Below are 19,075 nucleotides of genomic sequence, written 5' to 3'. Positions count from 1 at the left end.
AAGGTAATTCTTTGGGGCAGGCAGGAATTTTAACTCTCATTTAAAAATGAAGAAACAGACTGAGTACAGGGAAAGACCTGTCTATAGTCACACACTTACTTAGAGACAGGGCATGTAACTTTCTTTCTTGTATTGCTAATTGATTGCTCTCTTCAAAATGCCCAGTCTCCTGTGAAAGAGGTAGAGTGAAGCAAGACTTGATTGTACATTTATTTGCTCATTTCTGTGTCCAATAGTACTTATGGATCTCTGTCTTTAGTAGTTTCTGTAAAAGTGGTCATGCCCGATTATACAGAGAAGGCATTCTGAAGAGGCTGCGTTCAGAGAGGACAATATTTCGGTGAAAAATTGATTCCCTAAAAGTAAACAACTACTAATCAACAAAGAAGAAGAAGAAGAAGAAGAAGAAGAAGAAGAAAAAGAAGACGAAGAAGAAGAAAGAAAATGATGAGACTCTAATGGTGTAATTTCAGAAGGTTGGGTCATGGAGGATACAATTAAGGAGGGTATTCAGCAAAGGAAGGAGTTGGGAGCAGGAAATGGCGCCTCTGCTTTTTTTTAGCTATGCATCTGGCGCCATCTAGTGAATATCTTGAGGAGGTTCAACTCCCTTTCTCACAAGGCACTAAGTAGGTTTCTAGATTTCAGTTTGTCCGCAGCAAGCTTTCTTCTTCTTCCCCTGCTTGTACGAACACATCTTTTGAGGCTTCAGTCACTGACAGATATGGATTTGGGATTTTTTTTAGATTCATATCTGTTTCTGTCTCTTCTCTTTTACCTGGCCAGTTAAGTCAGTGGTCAAGCCTCTCTCTGAGTTCTTACTCCGTTGCCTATCCTTTCTTGTCTATACCTCAAACCTAAGCTATATGTCACTTATCTTCCACATCATTGTTTCCCCTCCTGGTTTGGTCCCTGATAACTTGGTGGTTCCTACTAAGATAGGGACACCTGACAGTGGCTAAGTCTTTTATCTCTTCCAGAGGGATCAGTAAACTCTCTGCTGGGTCTCTACCTGGCCTTACCTTCTCTCACTCCTTTCACCCAGAGATGATCATTCCATCTTTGGACTCATCCAGCATCTTCTATCAATCTTCATTTTAGAACTTTCACATTGTGTATAGTTATTTGTTGACTTTGGACTTGATAATGAATTCCTCAGTGGCAGGGGCTGTTTTCTCCTTCATCTCCATATATTGGGCACATAGCACAGGACTTGGCATTTAGTAGATGTCTGAAAGTACTCAGTGAATGAATACATCGATGGATGGATGAACATCGATATATGAAAGAAAGAAGGAGGGGGAAGGTTTTTGTCAGTGAATAGGGGGATGGTGTGGTGTGTACAAGGATTTATTTTCATTATAACTGATGCTCTTGAAATTGTCCCTACTCTGTAAGGTATTTTAAACAGGAACTCCTGCTCTGGGGCAGCCAGGGGCTCTCTCTTTGACATGAATTTCATTTTGTGCTTCTAGGAATAGGTAGTCAGGGGTGCAAGAAGTATAGCTCAATAGTCCTTTTTTCATCTTTCTTAAACCTCCCCACTACCACCAGCCCAGTCATATCTCAGCCATCAGACTTTCTCTGGACCTTTGTCTAGCTTGCAGGGTATGCTACACTTATTGAACTTTCCAGGTATGCCCAGTATAAGCGAAATAAATGTAGAATTTGAAGTTATACAGATTGGAATTCCAGTTCAATTCTACCTGCAGTTACTTCCCTTTTCTAAGTCTTCAGATTCACATTTGTCCCAGGCTGACAATGTTGCAACATATCATTATCTGTAGGGGGAACAAATGTGAAATACTATTAGTATGTGAGACATTTTAGAGGAACTATTCATATACTAGGAAACTATCTTCATAACCTGGATTACTGGCAGCAAAATGGTGGCCAATCTGAGAATTATGGTTATGGTAATAGCCCTGGTTTCTGCTGGCTCTGAGCTAACTCATAGCCAGCCAGCAGTGTAGGGAGTGTATGTGCTGAATGCTGGAGCCCTCATTTTCCTCTTCAATGCCATGACTCATGGCGTGTTGGCTGGCACCCCTTACCTGGCCTCCTCCAGCTCCCTGCATCACCCCCCAGGCTGCACAAGGCCCAGGAGGAGCACCGCACGGTCGAGGTGGAAAAGGTGCATCTGGAGAAGAAGCTGCGTGATGAGATCAACGTTGCCAAGCAGGAAGCCCAGCGGCTGAAGGAGTTGCGGGAGGGTACTGAGAATGAGCGGAGCCGCCAAAAATATGCTGAGGAGGAGTTGGAACAGGTAGGAGAGTGTCCCACTGGACACACCAAGTGGGGGAGGGTGAAGGGCAAGGACCGAAGGTTGGGCTGGAAAATTTCATGTGTGAAGACTTTGAAATCTGGCTCAAAGAATGTCTTTAAGAGTCACCAGACTCTGACCAGTAAGAGTAGTGGGGAAGTTGAGAAAAAGTCGCTGTGATTTTCAGAGAACAGTGGATAACAATGATAAGAGCTCTTTCTCCCCTTTTTATTGAGCTATTTATGTAGAGTAAAATGTACAAACCATAAGTATATGGCAAGATTTTGCATATGTGTGTAGTTGTGCAACTACCATCCAGATCAAGATACAGAATCTCTTAAGCATCCCAAAGGCTCACTTTTGCCTCCCACTGCTCCTTGTCAATATTCCATCCCAAAGATGTCTCTCTATGGTCACAAACTCTTAAACCAGATTACTTTCACCTGATTTTAAACCCTCATATAAATGGCATTATACAGTATATATTGTTTTTCATTCTTTCCTCAACATAATGCCTGTGATAGTCATCCATGTCATTGTGTGTAGTGATAGTTGGTTTATTTTCATTGCTGAGTAATAATACTTGTATGAGTATGCAATAAATTATCCATTCTCTTATTAATACACATTTTGTAGAATTTTTTTTTTTTTTTTTGCCTTTTCTGAGTAACGCTGCCATGAACCTTCTTGCATATGGCTCTTGGTGGACATAAATACTTATTTTTGTAAGACATGCATTAGGGCATTTATGTATTTATCTTTATTGGAAGTTTATTGAATAGGTTCTGGAAGTGGTTGTACCAATATATACTGCCACTATCAATGTATGAGCATTGTAGTTGAGCTATAGCTTTGGTATTTTGGAGGCATTTTAACTTTATACATTCTGGTAGTGATGTAGCAGTATTTTGTGATTTTAATTTTCATTCTCTAGTGATTAATATTGAACAACATTTCATAAATGTATTGTCCCTTTTATTTATAAATCTCTTCTCATTTTAAAAATTGGGCTGTCTTTTAACAAATTGATTTGTAAGAGTTCTTCATATAGTGTGGATGTAAGTCTTTTTTGTCAGTATATTTATATACAGCCACATTGCAAATATTTTCTCCCAGCGCATGGCTTGTTTTTTTTTTGTTTTTTTTTTTGTCCTAATATTATCTTATAATGAACAAAAAGTCATTGATTTTAATGAAATCCAATTTAATCTCTCTTTTAACTGTTGGTGCTTTTGTGTCTTGTTTAAGAATTCTTCACTTAACTGTAAGATATCTTCCTAAATTTCTTTCTAAAAGAATTTTTTTACTTTGCAGATTGAGGGGTATGGTTTATTTCAAATTAGTTTTATGTAGATACTCAACCAGGCAATCATTCAGCAATCTCTGTTCTACTCTGTGGTCTATTTATCTATCCTTATCCAACATTGTCTTATAGGTATATGGTAGTGTTAGGTTCTTCAGCGTTTTTCTTCCTTGTCATTTTGTTGCCCCCTCACACACCTCTCATACACCAAAAACCAAAGAGAACCCTGCTGGAATTTTCATTGTGTTTGCATTAAATCTATTGATTAATGACAAAGGAAATTGACATTTAAAAAAATTTTTTTAAAGATTTATTTATTTATGCATACAAGAGCTGGGGTGTAGGCCAGAGGTACCGGGGTTGAGAGGATTCACCGGAGACAGAGTGGGGAGCAGAACAGGCAGTTCTACTGATCCGCTGCTGAGGGGAGCAGCGGGCGAGACAGGAGAGGTCTGCTGCGCCATTTGGGTTACCTCCTGGCCTGGGATTGAACTCATGTTGCAGTAGCTGCGGATTGGTTCATAGTATAAGCCAGTTTTAGTTGAACTAAAAGGATGATAGATTTATGATCAGAGTTCGAGATTTTAGCATACTTTTCTCAATTAAGAAGCAGTCAAAAACATCAGTAAACATATAAAAATTTAAACATGATATTCCATTTGACCTCAGTGACACAGATAGAGCATTTCACCTAACAATTACAGAATACATATTCTTTTTAGTGTTCACATGTCTCTTAAAATACTGCCTCTGCTCCATTCTCTTCTCTCCTTCTGAGAATCCATCATTTACATTAGATTTCTTGACTGTATTCCATAGATTCTTATGCTCAGTTTTATTCTTTTTTTTTCTTCCCTATGTTTTGGTCTGATTGTTTTCTATTGATTTATCTTTGAGTTCCTTAATCCTGTATTTTGCTAAGAACTTTGTGCTTTTTAACCTATTCAGTGGAATCCTACTCTTAGACAATGTATTTTTCAGTTCTAGAATGCCCATTTCACTCTTAAAGATCCTACTTCTCTCTAATTTTCCATATTTTCATCTATTATGTTTGTCTTTTACTGTATTTTCTTTAAGATTTCAATCATAGTTATTTTGAAGTCCTTGTCTGATAACTCTAACATCTGGACCATTGATGACACTCCTTATTTTCCCCTTTGGGAAAATTGGTTATATTTTCCTGAATCTTCTAATCACTATCATTTATTTTTATTAAATACTAGCAGTGTATATAAGAACAATTGAGGCCCTCTTCTATCTTATGTAGGGTTCCAACCCCTTTCTTCTGTAAGGTGGGTAAAGATCTAATCATCTCAAGCCATTCAGAAACAGATTTATGTTAGAACTGAATTGTAAGATTTGGTCTAGCTCTCGTTTGTCCTAGTTTCTTAGACCTGTCCCTTCCTTAGTTTTTATTGAGAGTAGTGGATTTCTTTTTTTCTCAACCCTGAAAGACATTTTTGCCACTTGGAGATTTTGAATTTAGGGCTAACCTCCTGATTCTTGTAGCCTCAAAATTTTGCAGATGTCTAGAGAGGAAGACACAGACTGTGTTGGAGGCAGGTCCCTTCCTTCTCACCATATTTTGTCTTTTAGGCATTATGAAATTATGGAAGAGTATATTCACTCTTTAGCCTCGCTATCTATTATTCCTCCCTGTACCAAAACTCAGTAAATAGCCAAAAAAGAAAGCTGAATGTATGTGTGGAAGCCCTCATTTCCCAGCCTGTCGTACCAGTACCCTACTGCCAACAAAAGCTAGGCTGATCTCTCTGTGCCCTAGTGGAGTCCTTCTGCCTGGGCCAAGCCTGTTTCTCAGCCCTCACCTAGAATTATCAAATATCTCTAGAGAAGGAAATGGCTGACAGTTAGTTGTCAACTCATCTTAGAAAGGCTGTTTTTCTCTCTGGATTTTTATTTCATCTAGTCCAGTGGTTCTCAGACTTTTAGCCTCGGGGCCCCTTTACTCTTGAAAATTATCTAGGACCTCAAACAACATTGTTATATGGGCAATGTAGTATTAGAAATGAACACGGAAATTTTTAAAATATTAATTTAAAATAAATACACTAACCTCTTTACATGTTAACACAAATAACATTTTGATGAAAAATGACTACATTTTCCTAAAATAAAAATGATTAAATGAGAGGAACAATTTTTTACAATTTTTCAAACATTTTAAATGTCAGACTTAATAGATGGCTTGATTTTCATATTAGTGTCTACATTCAGTCTGTTGTGATATGCACATCCTGTGACCTCTGCACAACTCCACAGTTCAGTTGTGAGAGAGAGAGTGAAAAGGTAAATAATGTCTTAGTGTTACTAGGAAAATAATTTGACTTTACAGATGCTCTTGGATCCTCAAGGATCCCCAGATCACACTTTGAGAACTGCAGGCCTCGCACTATTGATTTTATAGCTCTCTGCTACCTTTGAAAAATTTAATAATTATCATTGGTCCTTCAAAAATTTCCATAACTAAGGCAGCCTTTTTCAGTTATTGTGTTGGATCAGAATTCTTCTTCCATGACCTCTGTTGCACCTTGTCGGGGAGTAGAAATCAGGTGGCAACACTTTAAAACACATGGATGTGCTGGTTATTAACTTTGCTGTATATCAGAATTTCTTAGAGAGCTTAAAACTTTTGTTGATGTCCAGGGTAACACCCCAGGTCAGTGCATCAGAATCTGGGTCAGTGTCCAGATACCAGTGTTTTTTTTTTTTTTTAAGATTTATTTATTTATCCATACAAGAGCTGGGGGTACAGGCCAGAGATGCAGGGGGTGGGGGTGTGTGTGTGAGAGGATTCACCAGAGACAGAGTGGAGAACAGAACAGGCAGATTGACCAAAGTACACTGCTGAGGGGAGCAGCAGATGAGACAGGAGAAGTCTGCTATACCATGTGGGTTGCTTCCTGGCCATCCGGGGATTGAACTCATGCAGCAAAGATTGCTGATTGCTTCATAGTATGGTGCTTAACCCATTGTGCCACCAGGGAGGCCCCCAGATACCAGTATTTTTAAAGTTCCCCAGTGACTTCAGTGTGTGACAAGGTTAAGAACCACAGCAGCAGAAGGGAACATGGCCTCCGGACTCTGACTTGGCGTTTGCCTCTGGCTATTGTCAGCTACAGGCGTCTGTGACTCGTGTGTGGCAGGGTGTGCCTGTCTCTGTCCCTTGACTCCCATCTCCCCATCCCCTATTCCTATTTTGTAGTTATTTCTCTCATTAGAGACTTTTTGAGCCTGTTTGGTTAGCCCTTTTGTGTGCCTCTCTATTACTCTTCTTTTTTTTTCTTTTTTCTCTTCTCTCTCCATTCTCCCGTCCATATATCCCATTCCTGTAATGGCTTTTGATATAGGACTTGGTCATATTTCCAGGTACCTGCACTTCATTTTAAATCTATCAAACCAGGAGTAGGTCATTGTATACTTTCTTTTTCCAAGGAACAAAAAAAACAAACTAAGCTTGGTTCTCTCACTGACTCTTTAAAGAATAATGCTGTGCTTAGCGAAGGCCCTTCTGGTCTCTTGGAGACTGTGGAGAGGGCTTCAGGCATATAGGGATACTTGCCCCATGGGCTGAAGTTGTACTTATTGAGACTGCTCTCAATTCCTTTTTCTCTGGGATTCTGAGCAATGAAGGTTAATATCTAAATGGGGAGATTGGGGTTCACTTGTACTGGTAACCTGGGTGAGATAGCAAGGAATTCAGTATAGAATGTCTAGATATCCTTGATGAGAAGTTGGTGAGGAGATTTATGCTTACATATTGGTTCTTTCCTGTGTTGGCCTCTGTTGGCAATACTCATCTGTGGTGAGTGCCCTTCAAAGCTATGTGCTCTGCTTAATGTGAGAATCATGGTCAGAGTCTCATGGACTAGAGGGGATGATGGAGGTAATGAGGCCAATTCCCTCTGGAGAAACAAATCATTTTAAGTTTTCTGACATGAGCACTTCACATTCCTCCCATGATGGGGCTCACTCTCTCCTGGGATTACCCCTTCACGTACGGTCTGGACTTGTAAGGGAGAATGTTTTTCTTCATACTGAATTGAAATCTGCTGTCATAAGCACAGGGTCACACAGCCAGTTGAGTGACAGACCAGGGGTCAGGACTAGATTTCCAGGTTGCCAATTAAGTGCTTTTGAGGTCCAAGCATAGACCACAACTCTCAGAAAGAAAATGATTAATTGTGCTGAGTTGAGCCTCAAGAGAGAAGGGAAGATTGCTGAGGTTGGCTGTGTGACCGAAAGAGGCACCTAATACGTGAGAAAAAAGTGCTGTAGTCTAGCAGCGAAAACTCAGATCAACACCACTGACGGTGTGACCTTGAGTATGTTTTATTTTCCTTCTCTGAGCTAACTTCCTTACATACAACATACAGAGAATAATCTTTGTTCCCTCTCCCCTCTCGGGAGAGTTGTAAAGCTCACAGGAGACAGCCCTTAACAACTCTGAGGTATCACACAGAAGCATCGGAGAGGGTCGTAGTCATAGTAAATGGACTCACATCCTCTTGGCTGTACAGGTTCGGGAGGCCTTGAGGAAAGCAGAGAAGGAGCTGGAATCACACAGCTCGTGGTATGCTCCGGAGGCCCTTCAGAAGTGGCTGCAGCTGACACATGAGGTGGAGGTGCAGTACTACAACATCAAAAAGCAAAATGCCGAGAAGCAGCTACTGGTGGCCAAGGAGGGGGTGAGACCTGTCTTCTGCTGCCATTTTTCCTTGTCCTGTTCCCTTTCACTTGCCCATCTTCCTCCTCTCTGTCTCTCCTTATCCCACCATAACTGGTGTTGGCTTCTATTTCTGCCAAGAGATGGTCCCTGATAATATCCTCATACCTTTGGAGGAGGGAATGAAGGGATGGGGGCGCTTCCATCTGCCTCTGGGTAAGATGAAGCAGGTGAAGTCGGGTAGAGGGAAGGCTTTGCCAGCTCCAGACTGCCATGGGCACACTCCTCCTGGGGCTGGGGCATTGTCAGGAGACCCCTTCGCTTCTCTCACTTCCCTTATTTTCTTTCTTCCCCTAGTCTTCTCCCTTCTCTTACCCTCTTTTCCCTTTCCTTACCACTCTTCCTTTTTCTTGTGCAGCCTAAGCTGTGCTAGGAGGAAGTCAGACCAGCCACAGGAAAGTATTTCCCATTTTCCCAACTTTTAATCTCTGCTCTTTTTTAACCTGAGGGCCTCATCTTTGCAGGCTGAGAAGATTAAAAAGAAGAGAAACACACTCTTTGGCACTTTCCATGTGGCTCACAGCTCTTCCCTGGATGATGTGGATCACAAAATCCTAACAGCTAAGTAAGTAGCTAAGTAAGTTGTCCTGCTCTGTCCTGTCCTTCCTAACATCAGAGTTGAGGGTATACCAGACCCCCAGAGTTGATGATACTTCAGCTCTGGTCTCCTGCCACTTGTAATTGTGTTTCTTATTTATACATACCCCCCGCTTGTTTCTCCCCCCCCCCCCAGCTTGTTCCCCTGAGAAGAGGCCTCATTCCTACAGGGACTCCCACCCAGCCCACACCCACATTTCTCTTCCATGTTTTCAGGCAAGCTTTGAGTGAGGTGACGGCAGCACTGCGGGAGCGCCTGCACCGCTGGCAACAGATTGAGATCCTCTGTGGCTTCCAAATTGTCAATAACCCTGGCATCCACTCACTGGTGGCTGCCCTCAACATAGACCCCAGCTGGATGGGCAGTACCCGCCCCAACCCTGCCCACTTCATCATGACCGACGATGTGGATGACATGGATGAGGAGATTGTGTCACCCTTGTCCATGCAATGTAGGTGACCTCTGGGAGGGGGTGGGTGGGGATGAGGGAAGGAGAAGGTCTGCTGTGCTTAAGCAGCAGATGGGGCAGATACCAAGGGAGATAGTTCCATTCGTGACCTTGGTTAGTAACACAAAACGTGCATCAGGAAATTCCTGTATCGTTGTCTTTTCAGTGGTTTTTCCTTGCTGTGTGCGCTCTCTGCCCCTCTGGGTCTATTGTACTGTGTCTCCCTTTACTCTTTGTTGTTGTGAAAAAATCCTTTATCTTCCTTTCCCCCTCTTATCTATCTTCATAAAAATAATCTCCTTTAGGGGTTGATATTGTAAAAACATTCATTTGGAGTACTTATTGTTTTTCGTTTTATATTCCTTATTCTCAGTTGCTCAAGTAGATAAATGGAGTGACGGCTCTCTCTCTCCCTTTTTGTGTGAGGCTCCAAAAAGCAATAAATGCTCTAAGCTGGAAAGCCATTCTTGTCCAGGAGGAATCTCCTGCACAAGCATGTCTGACTTTCCCCCTGAACCCTCAGTCCTCCCCACCCTCTGTCCTGGACCTCCTCTTTCCATTTCCTCCCCTGTGAATGATGACAGCTGAGTAGAGTGGCGTGAAAGAGACAATACTCATTGGGAGTTCTTTAGTGAATGAGGGAACAGATCCCTCAATGGCCCAGTTGAATTTCTCTGTGGATCACAGAGGTATTTTAGATACATAGAATAGTCCTTTGTAGAAAATTTGTTTTCCTGGGCTCATTACCCACAAGTGCAGAAAACTGGAGCCTACAGGCTTAGGGTCACACGCAGGCAGAGCTTGACCCTGGCATAGTGATCGAAAAGTTCCTCAGTTCTCCGGGTTGGGAGGGATCCCTCTTAGCTCTGAGCTCCCCACCTCTTGCCCCCCGGCCCCTCCCTTAGCCCCTTGATGGTAGGCTGGAGCCCTCCATAAAGCAGATTCTCTTCTCCTTTTGGCCTGGCTGTTGGACCCTAGATGCTGCCTGGCTGATGGGGCGCAGGTCCAGTGACCGCTCTCTCTGCTCCACATCCGCCGGCTCGGATGATCAGTCCCTCTGGAAATACCCGGGTTTGAGGAGCTCCTCTGGGGCTTTTGTTTTTCCGACTTTTGGGACTAAACCAGCACTCCTACCCCACGGGCCCTTCTGCCTGCCTCACACCCCTGCCTGCTCCCTTTATTCCCGAGCACCGTCCCTACTAACTGCAGGGAAGGGTCCGGGGGTGAGAAGAATCAGCCTGCTCAGCAAAGGGCCTGAGAGAGAACACCCCTAGTGAGGAAAGGCGTAGACTTCCCTTTCAGCCTAGTTAGAGATTTTGTCGCCCCTTCTTCTAGCTGAGCTGGGTCGGAAAGAGGGAAGGAAAGATCCCTACCCTCTTCTCTTTTTCATGTTTCTTTCTTTTTCCTTTTGGTTTCCCCCTTCTCCCTGCATTCCCTGTTTCCTATTCCATGGTTCCTCTTCCTCTTCAGCCTGCCTTCCATGCCTTGACCGCCATCAGCCATAGATGCCCGGCTCCCCTGCCCTCCATCACTGTAAAACTGTCTCTTTCCCTGGTGGCCCTTCTAAGGCCTCTGACACCCTTGTAATCTGGACTTTTCTCCCATATTTAAGGAGAAGGCAGGGCAGCCCATCTATGAGGTCAGAGTAGCAAAAACTAAGGCATGAATTCTATTTTCAGCTGGAGCTGGGCATAAACACCAGTGGGATGCTCTAGGTCATTCCTAAGTCATGCACCCATTCCCTGGGCATGGTGAGCAACTTCTCCCAGACCCTGACTTGCAGCATTGATTCAAGAGCTGGTTCTCTGTTGTTTATGTGCTTATTGAAGGAAAGTTAAAAAGAGAGCAAAAGCATAAAGAAGCATTTGTTGTCCCACTATATCGGAGCACCTTCCCTCCCAGTCTTTTGTCTGTGACACTACCGTTTACTGGGTGCCGTGAATGGTGTCAGGTGTTTTAAATACTTTATCTTAAAGCCTCAGAGTAACCCTGCAGGGTTTTTTAAGTTAGGAATTAAAATAGAGAAGTAATTTGCTGAAGGTCACAGCTAGTTACAGAAAGGTCTGGTTTCAAAATCTAGTCTTTTGCATTCCATAGCTCAAGTTATTTCTTTCACATTCAACTTTGTTTTCCCTGAGCATTTTAATAGGCATTTTTCTAAGATTTAAAAAATGTTTTCATTATCCATATTTTTATAGTGCGATAGTCATCTAGCCACTAGCTGTGCTATCATTTCCCTACTGTTCCACCCACGTATGTTTACCGTCACACAATTATTAATAATAATGTGATGATGAACGTGTTTGTGTGTACATCCTTGTCTATATGATGAATTATTTCCTGAGGTTGCTTTCTGAAAAGGCTGGTTCTTAGTGCTCTCCCGGACCTTGTCCCAAACCCCTCTCCTACCCCATCCTGCCTGTGTTCTCCCACTAACTGCCTCGTCACCTCCCTTCAAGTAATATTGGGCTTAGGTCTCCTGCTATTGAAATTATGACTAAAATTGAGCTAGGCACCTCATTTTCCATTTCCCCTTCTTCTTAGGACCGCTGGTGGGAGGTTTCTGGGGCCCCATATTCCAGATTGTGTGCCAAAGGCACAGAGTAGTCTCCAGCAAGCACTTCTCCATGAGCAAACCTGCTTGCCTGCCAGCCTGAAGGAGGCCGGTGCTTCCTCACACTTTTGTTTTCACTCTCCTTGCAGCCCCCAGCCTGCAGAGCAGTGTTCGGCAGCGCCTGACGGAAACACAGCATGGCCTGGGATCTCAGAGGTTGGTAGAGGCCGAGGCTGGCCACTTCTTGACCAGCCGGGTATCCCTGCGTCGAATGCGCAGCCTTTCATCTGGACAGTCTTTCAGTTCTGAAGGCCACGGGACCAGCTCTCCATCTGCCTCTGCTCCTTCCTGCTCCTCTACCACCACCACCACCACCACTACCACCACCACCACCACTACCACCACCACGGTTCATGTCCACCCTGTTTATTACCACCACAGCACTTCCTATTTCCTCCAGATGGATCCCTACCCTGACCCACCCCCTTCTGACAACACCGCTGTGATGCCTGGGTATTCAGAGAGCTTGGGGTATCAGCTGTCTCTCTTTTCTTTCTTCCCATCCTCCCTCTCCACTGCCTTTACCTTGGCCTCTGCTTGCTGGCTGCTGCTTGATCAGAGCTGGGGGTTGTGCTGTGGGGCATCTTCTCCTTACACTGCCCTGGGACTCCTTCTGAAGGACAATGTAACTCCCCACACCTATCTTCCCTTCTCTGTTTGGGATTTGCTGGCTCTGAAAATGAGTAACAACCCCCCTCCTTCACGGCCCTATAGCACTTTTGTCTAATATGTACCTCACATCCATGTCTCAGTGGAACCCTTACCTCCTTTACTCCTTCAACAAACATTTTTTGGTGCCTACTCTGCCAGGCTCCACTGATAATGGGGATTCATGGATGATAAGATGCGGTCCCAGATGTCAAGAATTAAAGTCTGGCCTGGGAGAGGTACATAAATAATTATGGAACAACTTGGTGAGTGCTATAGGGGCATTGAGGAGGGAGTGACTAACAGTGTGTAGCTGGGTGTATAGCTTCATTAAAGAGATGACATTTACACTAACACCCTGTGCGCATGGAAAGGAGAAGGCGCATACTAGGCCGAGGAAACATCATGTGCAGCGGTGTGGCAGTTCAAGAGCCTATGATGTACTGGTGGCCAGAACATTGGCTACATGTGGGTGGGAAGGACAGCAGGTGAGGCTGGAATGATAAAGGGCTCCTAAAGGCTAGGGCTTTGACCATTACCCTTAGGGAGATGGAGAACAGCAAATGCATTTTAGAAATAACATGTGAGTGCTCTGAATAAAAGAAGGAGAGGGAGACCACAGGAATTTGGAAGTCATTGCAGTTGGCTCCTAGGGAAGGTAACCAGGTCATGGGACGGAAAGGGGAGGATTAATTTGGTAACTGACTGCGATGGGGGAAGGCGAGGGAGGAATCTTGATGAAACCCAGTTTCTAGCTTGAGTGACTAAATGGATGCAGTGTCCTTCATGGAATGAAGAAACAGAATAGGGGAAATAGATTTGAGTGTTTGGGACAAGAAAACTTCACAGGTAGGGCAGGCATTAAATACTGACTTTCACAGTAGGAAGTTAAGGTTGGGAAAAGTTAAGTGGTTTTCCCCAGGTCCCGTAGCTAATTAGGAACAGAACATAGACTAGACCTTGGCTTTCCATTCCAGGACACTCTGTTGGATATTTTTGTCCTTCCACAAGGTCCCAATAAGTGAACTATATAAGAACTGGTGAAAGGCTTTACCCACAGCCTAATCTGGCAGCTGCAGGAACTTTCTCTGCTATACTTCAAGATGATAGGTAAGGGTCAGAGGTAGTAGCTTTGACCTTGCCTGGAACAAGTTTAGGGGACCCTTAGAGAGTCCCCTTCCTCTAGAAGGATCTCTCATCTCTAAAGTTGTGACCACGGCTTAGTCCTGGCCTCAGGGCTGTAGCCTGCTTACCCACCGACCTGCCTCCCTCTAGTTCCATCCCTTCTAGCTCTGCCCATGAACCTCTGGATAGTTATCCTTGGGGGTGTTCCTGTCTCTCTGACAAAGGAACTTTTTTATTAGCATTATTACTCAGTAGAGCTGCTCATTTTCATTCTCATTCTCATTTTCATCCAAAAGCCTAGGCAGGGAGACGGCCCCTCCCAATACCAGTGGAGAAGACTGTATTGGGTTGGGGGCTTTATGGGATGCTGTGGATCTCATGCTCTAAGGCCCAAACTGAGGGCGATGGGGAGGGGGTGGGGAGTACCTGCATCCACCTGGCCTGTTCACTACTTAATTTTCTTTTGCACCATGCACCAGAGGATCGTCTCTAAAGGCAAACAGGCTCTCTAGTAAGGTTAGTAGCTTGGGGTGGGAGCTCACGGCAGTCCAGCCTTTGGGGAGGGGCACCCCTGGCCTGAATTGTCTCAAAGATGCAGGGAGGGAAGATGAGCTCGTCTGAGTGGGCCTTTTCCCTCCTGCATTTACCCAGGCCTCTTCCCAAATTCTTTTCTTGTTTTGGAAGTTTTAGCTTTTAGTTGGTGAGGGAGGCCTAGAGGGGTGGGGATCAAGCCCAAGAGGGACCGTGAGCCTGGAGGAGTGAGTCTGAAAGAACCCTGGCCTTTTGACCTCTCTGACTTTGCATGAGAAAGGTCGGCTCCTAGGATTCTTACCTCCTCAACCTAGAGGTCCCCTTGCCTAGTGTGGTTGCTCCCCAGAACTTCCTTGGCACCTTGCTCAGTGGTTCATATGCATATGGAAAAGGCAGACTATGGAGAGTATTATCTTGGGGCTTGGAGAAACAAGGGCACCTTTAGATAGAAGCAAGGACAGCCTCAGATATATGAAACCAAACATGATACTAAATATTGGTCAACACTACTGTTGTGGCTAAAACCGTGCTTGTAGAAAGGAAGCTGGAGCTGGAATTGTTCTCTAATGTCCCTTGTCTTCAGGAAGGTACCGACCTGCTTAGTTAACTGCTTCATGTTGAAAATTAAAGATACAATAGCCATGGGCCAATCTTGCTCCTGCTTTTGCCTGTTTTAGGGGCCTAGTGCCCTTCCTAACTTTTGACCTACAGCCATCTTTTCCCATCCTGTGGTTCTCCCCTTTTGCACTCATGACTCTTTCCCTTTGGCTTCCTGACTTGGATGTTTAAATGCTTCCCTTAGCCCTCTCCTCTGCCACTATCATGCCTCTGGGAAAGCAGAAATAGGATTAAGGAATTGGCAGGGAACCCCCATATCTGCCCTTTTGTCTATAGCAGTAGGAAGGAGGGCTTCCGGAACTGGTCATGGCCTTCTTACTAATAGCCAACCCTTTAAAGGGTCTTGACTTTCTGGATTAGCCTCTGTGTGTCATGACCAGTGTGCAGTACAGGTCCCTATGACTCAGCCTTGCAAAGAAGCCTCTTCTGACCAACCCACGTGTGAGTCTTCTAGTTTGACTGGCCTCATCATCTTCATTCCCACAATACTTTCCCCATTTCCAAAGGCTTTCGAACATTTTTGATCCTCCAAACAGTCTTGCAAGATGAAATGAATTGGTATTACCCTTATTTGGCCAAAACTGAGGACCAGCAAGGTTAGAGGACATGTGTGAGGTCACACAGCAAACCTCAGGCAGAGGTGGAAATTGAATCATACCTCATGACTTCTAGAACGCAACTTTTCTGAACCACTGCTCCTTAAAGGCCAACTTCCTGTCTTTCTACACCTCCCTACTTCCTCTGTCAGAAATAACCCCACCCTTCCTACTGCCAGAACATTTTGGTGTGAACTTCGAAACATTTTTGTGTGACTGACTTTGAATCCTGTGAGAGGGTTGGAAAAGGCAGGATCCTGGCCCTTTGGGGTGGGTAACGGATTGTTTGCAAGGCTGCTCCAACCTTCTCCTTCCCAGCCTGGGTCAGGCCTGCTCACTGCATGTGCCCTGTTCCTTAAGGCCTGGTCCAGACTGGATGTATCCCTGGGTGCGGCTGGAGTAAGCAGGGGAGGAAAGCTCAGAAAATGATGACTCAGAGCAATATGTAGGGTCTGTTAGTTTAGGATTGAGTACCAAGAAATCTAGTCAGCTAAGGTGAGGTGGAATTTTATCAAGAAGGATGTTTAGGGCCTTGGCATTCATTTATCAGGGATGGGACCCAGGCATTAGAAAGTCCTTTGTCAGACATGATATAATGACATTTGATTTTGCTTCTTCTCCTCTAACTTCTCTCCCCATCACTTTTCCTTTTTTTTCATTTTTTTCCCCCTCCTCTCGGTCCTTATTTCTACCTGCTTCTCCTTTTGCTCTTCTTCCTCCCCAATTTTATTCTCTTCTTCCTCTTTCTTCTCCAACCTATCCTCCACTCCCTATTCTTGCTTCCTCGCTCATCCTGTCCTCATGACCACCTTCCTTCTGTTTCTCATTCTTCTCTCTTCCCCACTTACCTATTCATACTGTTTTATTTCTCTTGCCCCTCTCTCCATCCCATCCTTGCCTTCACGTATTGTCCCTCTCTCTTCAACTTTCCTCCTATCTACCTACCCTATATGTGTCCCTTCCTTCCTTTCTGACTTCTTTCGCAGGGATTTGACCCATTCCGATTCGGAGTCCTCCCTCCACATGAGTGACCGCCAGCGTATGGCCCCCAAGCCTCCTCAGATGGTCCGTGCAGCAGATGAGGCTCTCAATGCCATGACTTCCAATGGCAGCCACCGGCTGACTGAGGGGGTCCATCCGGGGCCTCTGGTGGAGAAACTGCCTGACAGCCCTGCTCAGGCCAAGAAGGCTCTACTGGCGCTGAACCATGGGCTGGACAAGGCCCACAGCCTGATGGAGCTGGGCCCTTCAGCCCCACCTAGTGGTTCTCCACCTTTGGATTCTTCCCGTTCTCACAGCCCCTGTTCCCTAGACCCAGACACATCAGTTGGGGACAGCCGAGCCCTGCAGGCTGGCCGAAATACACGCATTCCCCACCTGGCTGGCAAGAAGGCAGTGGCTGAGGAGGATAATGGCTCCATTGGTGAGGAGACAGACTCCAGCCCGGGCCGGAAGAAGTTTCCCCTCAAAATCTTTAAGAAGCCTCATAAGAAGTAGGCAGGATGAGGGTGGCAGTGGTGGGACAGCTTGTCCTTTCCTGGCCTTCTGCCTGCCCTTCTCTCCCTTCCAAGATACCTGGCCCCTTGAGTGGGGCATGGGAGGGGGTGGCCCAGGGGCCTGGGCACTGTACATACCTGCCCCCTCATCTTTGGGTCCTTCAACATTATTTATTAACTGACCACGATGGCCTGCCTGCCCTGCCTCCCTCCCAACCATGGGCTGCTGTTGTCACTCCTTTTCCACTTCAGTGCATGTCTTAGTTGCTGTGCCCTCAGTACCCAGCTCCTCCTCTGGGTCCAGCTTCTGTCTCTGCTGTCCCAGTTTTGAGGTTTGGTTTGTCGTTTCTTTCTGTTTCCTGCTTTCAGGCTTCTCCCTCCCACCACTCTCCAACTTCCCCTAGAACCTGAGGGGGAAGATAGGAGTAACTTTTGACACCTGTGCCTCAGATCTGTCCCTCCCCACCCACGATTTTTCTGTTTGTCTCAGCTTGGGGCTGAGGGCCTAATATTTGAGGCTTGTTCTTTGGGAGTGCGGGGGGCCAGAGGGAACCTTGGCCTGGAGTTTATTCAGACCTTAAGGGGTTCATGGGGGGAGTGAAACCAGTTCCCAGAGAACAAGCCACCAGAGAGTTCTGAAGAGAGACCAGGCTACGGGATAGAGTGGTAGAAACTTAGTTGGAGAATGAGTAGATACCAGAGCTGTGGGCTACAAGGCAGCGAACCACCTTTTCTCTCTTCTATCACCCACACCTGCCTCTCTCTCATCTCTGCTCCCTGACACTGCAGGAGGGTTTGTCTGTAAGAGGTGCTGCCCCAGTGTTCCCCAAGCACCAGTGCTCCTGGGGCTCCAGACAATCAGCTTTCCTGGCCACGGGAGCCACTACCATGATACAGGGCTCTAAAGGGCTCTAGAGCTGTTTGGGCAAGGATGTTGTCACATTTGAACCAAAACACAGTTTAAAATTGAAAAAAGAAATCTCACTTTCCCAAGTGCCTGCACCACATACTTTCCATGTCAGACCCCATTTTCCTGTTACTGCATAGCCTGGGCCAGAGGCTCAAAAGACACAGCTGGTTTAGGGACGGGGTAGCTAATGAAGAAGGTGTAGGTGAAGGCGGCTATGTGACCACTTCCCCCACCCTTCCTACCCTTTAGACAACTCTCTTCCTGACCTGTTTTTGCTATGGCTGTAAAGGTATTTTCCCTCTGCCCCTCTCCCTGCCATGCCTTTACCCTGGGATCCTATTTTTGGGTCTGGGGTAGGTGCACCTGGGGTTGGTCTTAGGAGGGTGCTAGGCTGCAGACTACCTTGCACCCCCTGGGCACCCTCACATGGGTTTTTCTGTGTTATTTCATAAGACTCTTTGAAGTCCAATAAAGCATGTAGGAGATTTTAACCTCTGTTGGCTTTGACTCTCGTTGTGTTCTTTGTGCTCTCTGTGGTGTAGCAGACAGAACAGACTATTCTCTGCCTAGGGGCAAGTGAAACTCTAATGTACACAGCTATCTGGGTAAGGTTACCAGATGAAAGACAAGATGCCCAGTTACATTTGAATTTCAGATAAACCATGAAAAACAATTTTTTTGAAGTGTAACTATGTCCCATGCAATACTTGGGAAACATTATTTTTACTTGCTAACCCAGGCAACCCTATCTCTAGGCCCTCTTGACCCTATCTATCCTATAGCTTCACCAACGACTTAGAATTCGCAACACACTTGGCATGCATCTGGAGGACAGTTTTAGGGAGGATGCTGCAAGAAATTTCATAGAGCTCAAATCAGTTTTATATCAACCTTGTATATTAGTTCTCTCATCTTTACTTAAGGTCACCAAACCCCATCCATTCAACCTCTGTAACAGGGTGGTCCCCAGGAGAAGGGAAGGTTCCAGTTTCCCTGCTCCACCCATGGGAGGGTGGAGCTGAACAGGGAGAAGAAATTGGAGAGGAGACCGAAGAAGGAAGGAAGCAGGACAGGGAGCCAGAAGGAGACCTGAAGAAGGCACAAGGAGCAGAGAAACATGTGAAGAAGCTGTGCTTGTTTCTTGGCCCTGGACTGGTTAAAACAGATGTGGGTAAGAGACC

At 45.2% G+C, this 19,075-nt stretch overlaps 1 protein-coding gene across 2 annotated transcripts in view; it reads left to right on the top strand.

The window, feature by feature from the left end:
- STIM1 (stromal interaction molecule 1) overlaps positions 1–18,385 on the top strand; it is a 161,478-nt gene extending 143,093 nt beyond the window's left edge. The window contains exons 7-13 of one of the 2 annotated variants that reach the window (XM_037522840.2): positions 2,089–2,266; positions 8,105–8,272; positions 8,775–8,875; positions 9,124–9,359; positions 10,335–10,427; positions 12,060–12,126; positions 16,475–18,385. In XM_037522840.2, the coding sequence (XP_037378737.1) occupies positions 2,089–2,266; positions 8,105–8,272; positions 8,775–8,875; positions 9,124–9,359; positions 10,335–10,427; positions 12,060–12,126; positions 16,475–16,985 (1,354 nt within the window). In that variant the 3' untranslated portion in view covers positions 16,986–18,385. The remainder of the gene's footprint in view (positions 1–2,088; positions 2,267–8,104; positions 8,273–8,774; positions 8,876–9,123; positions 9,360–10,334; positions 10,428–12,059; positions 12,127–16,474) is intronic. The other variant, XM_037522841.1, reaches the window with a different exon arrangement.
- The last annotated feature ends 690 nt before the right edge of the window (positions 18,386–19,075 follow it).

Source organism: Talpa occidentalis, unplaced genomic scaffold (assembly GCF_014898055.3).
Source record: "Talpa occidentalis isolate TD23 unplaced genomic scaffold, MPIMG_talOcc4v2.1 talOcc4.3, whole genome shotgun sequence".
NCBI classification, from domain to species: Eukaryota; Metazoa; Chordata; class Mammalia; order Eulipotyphla; family Talpidae; genus Talpa; species Talpa occidentalis.
The sequence above is the reverse complement of the archived record's forward strand: the minus strand, read 5'-3'. Positions and strand labels throughout refer to the sequence as shown.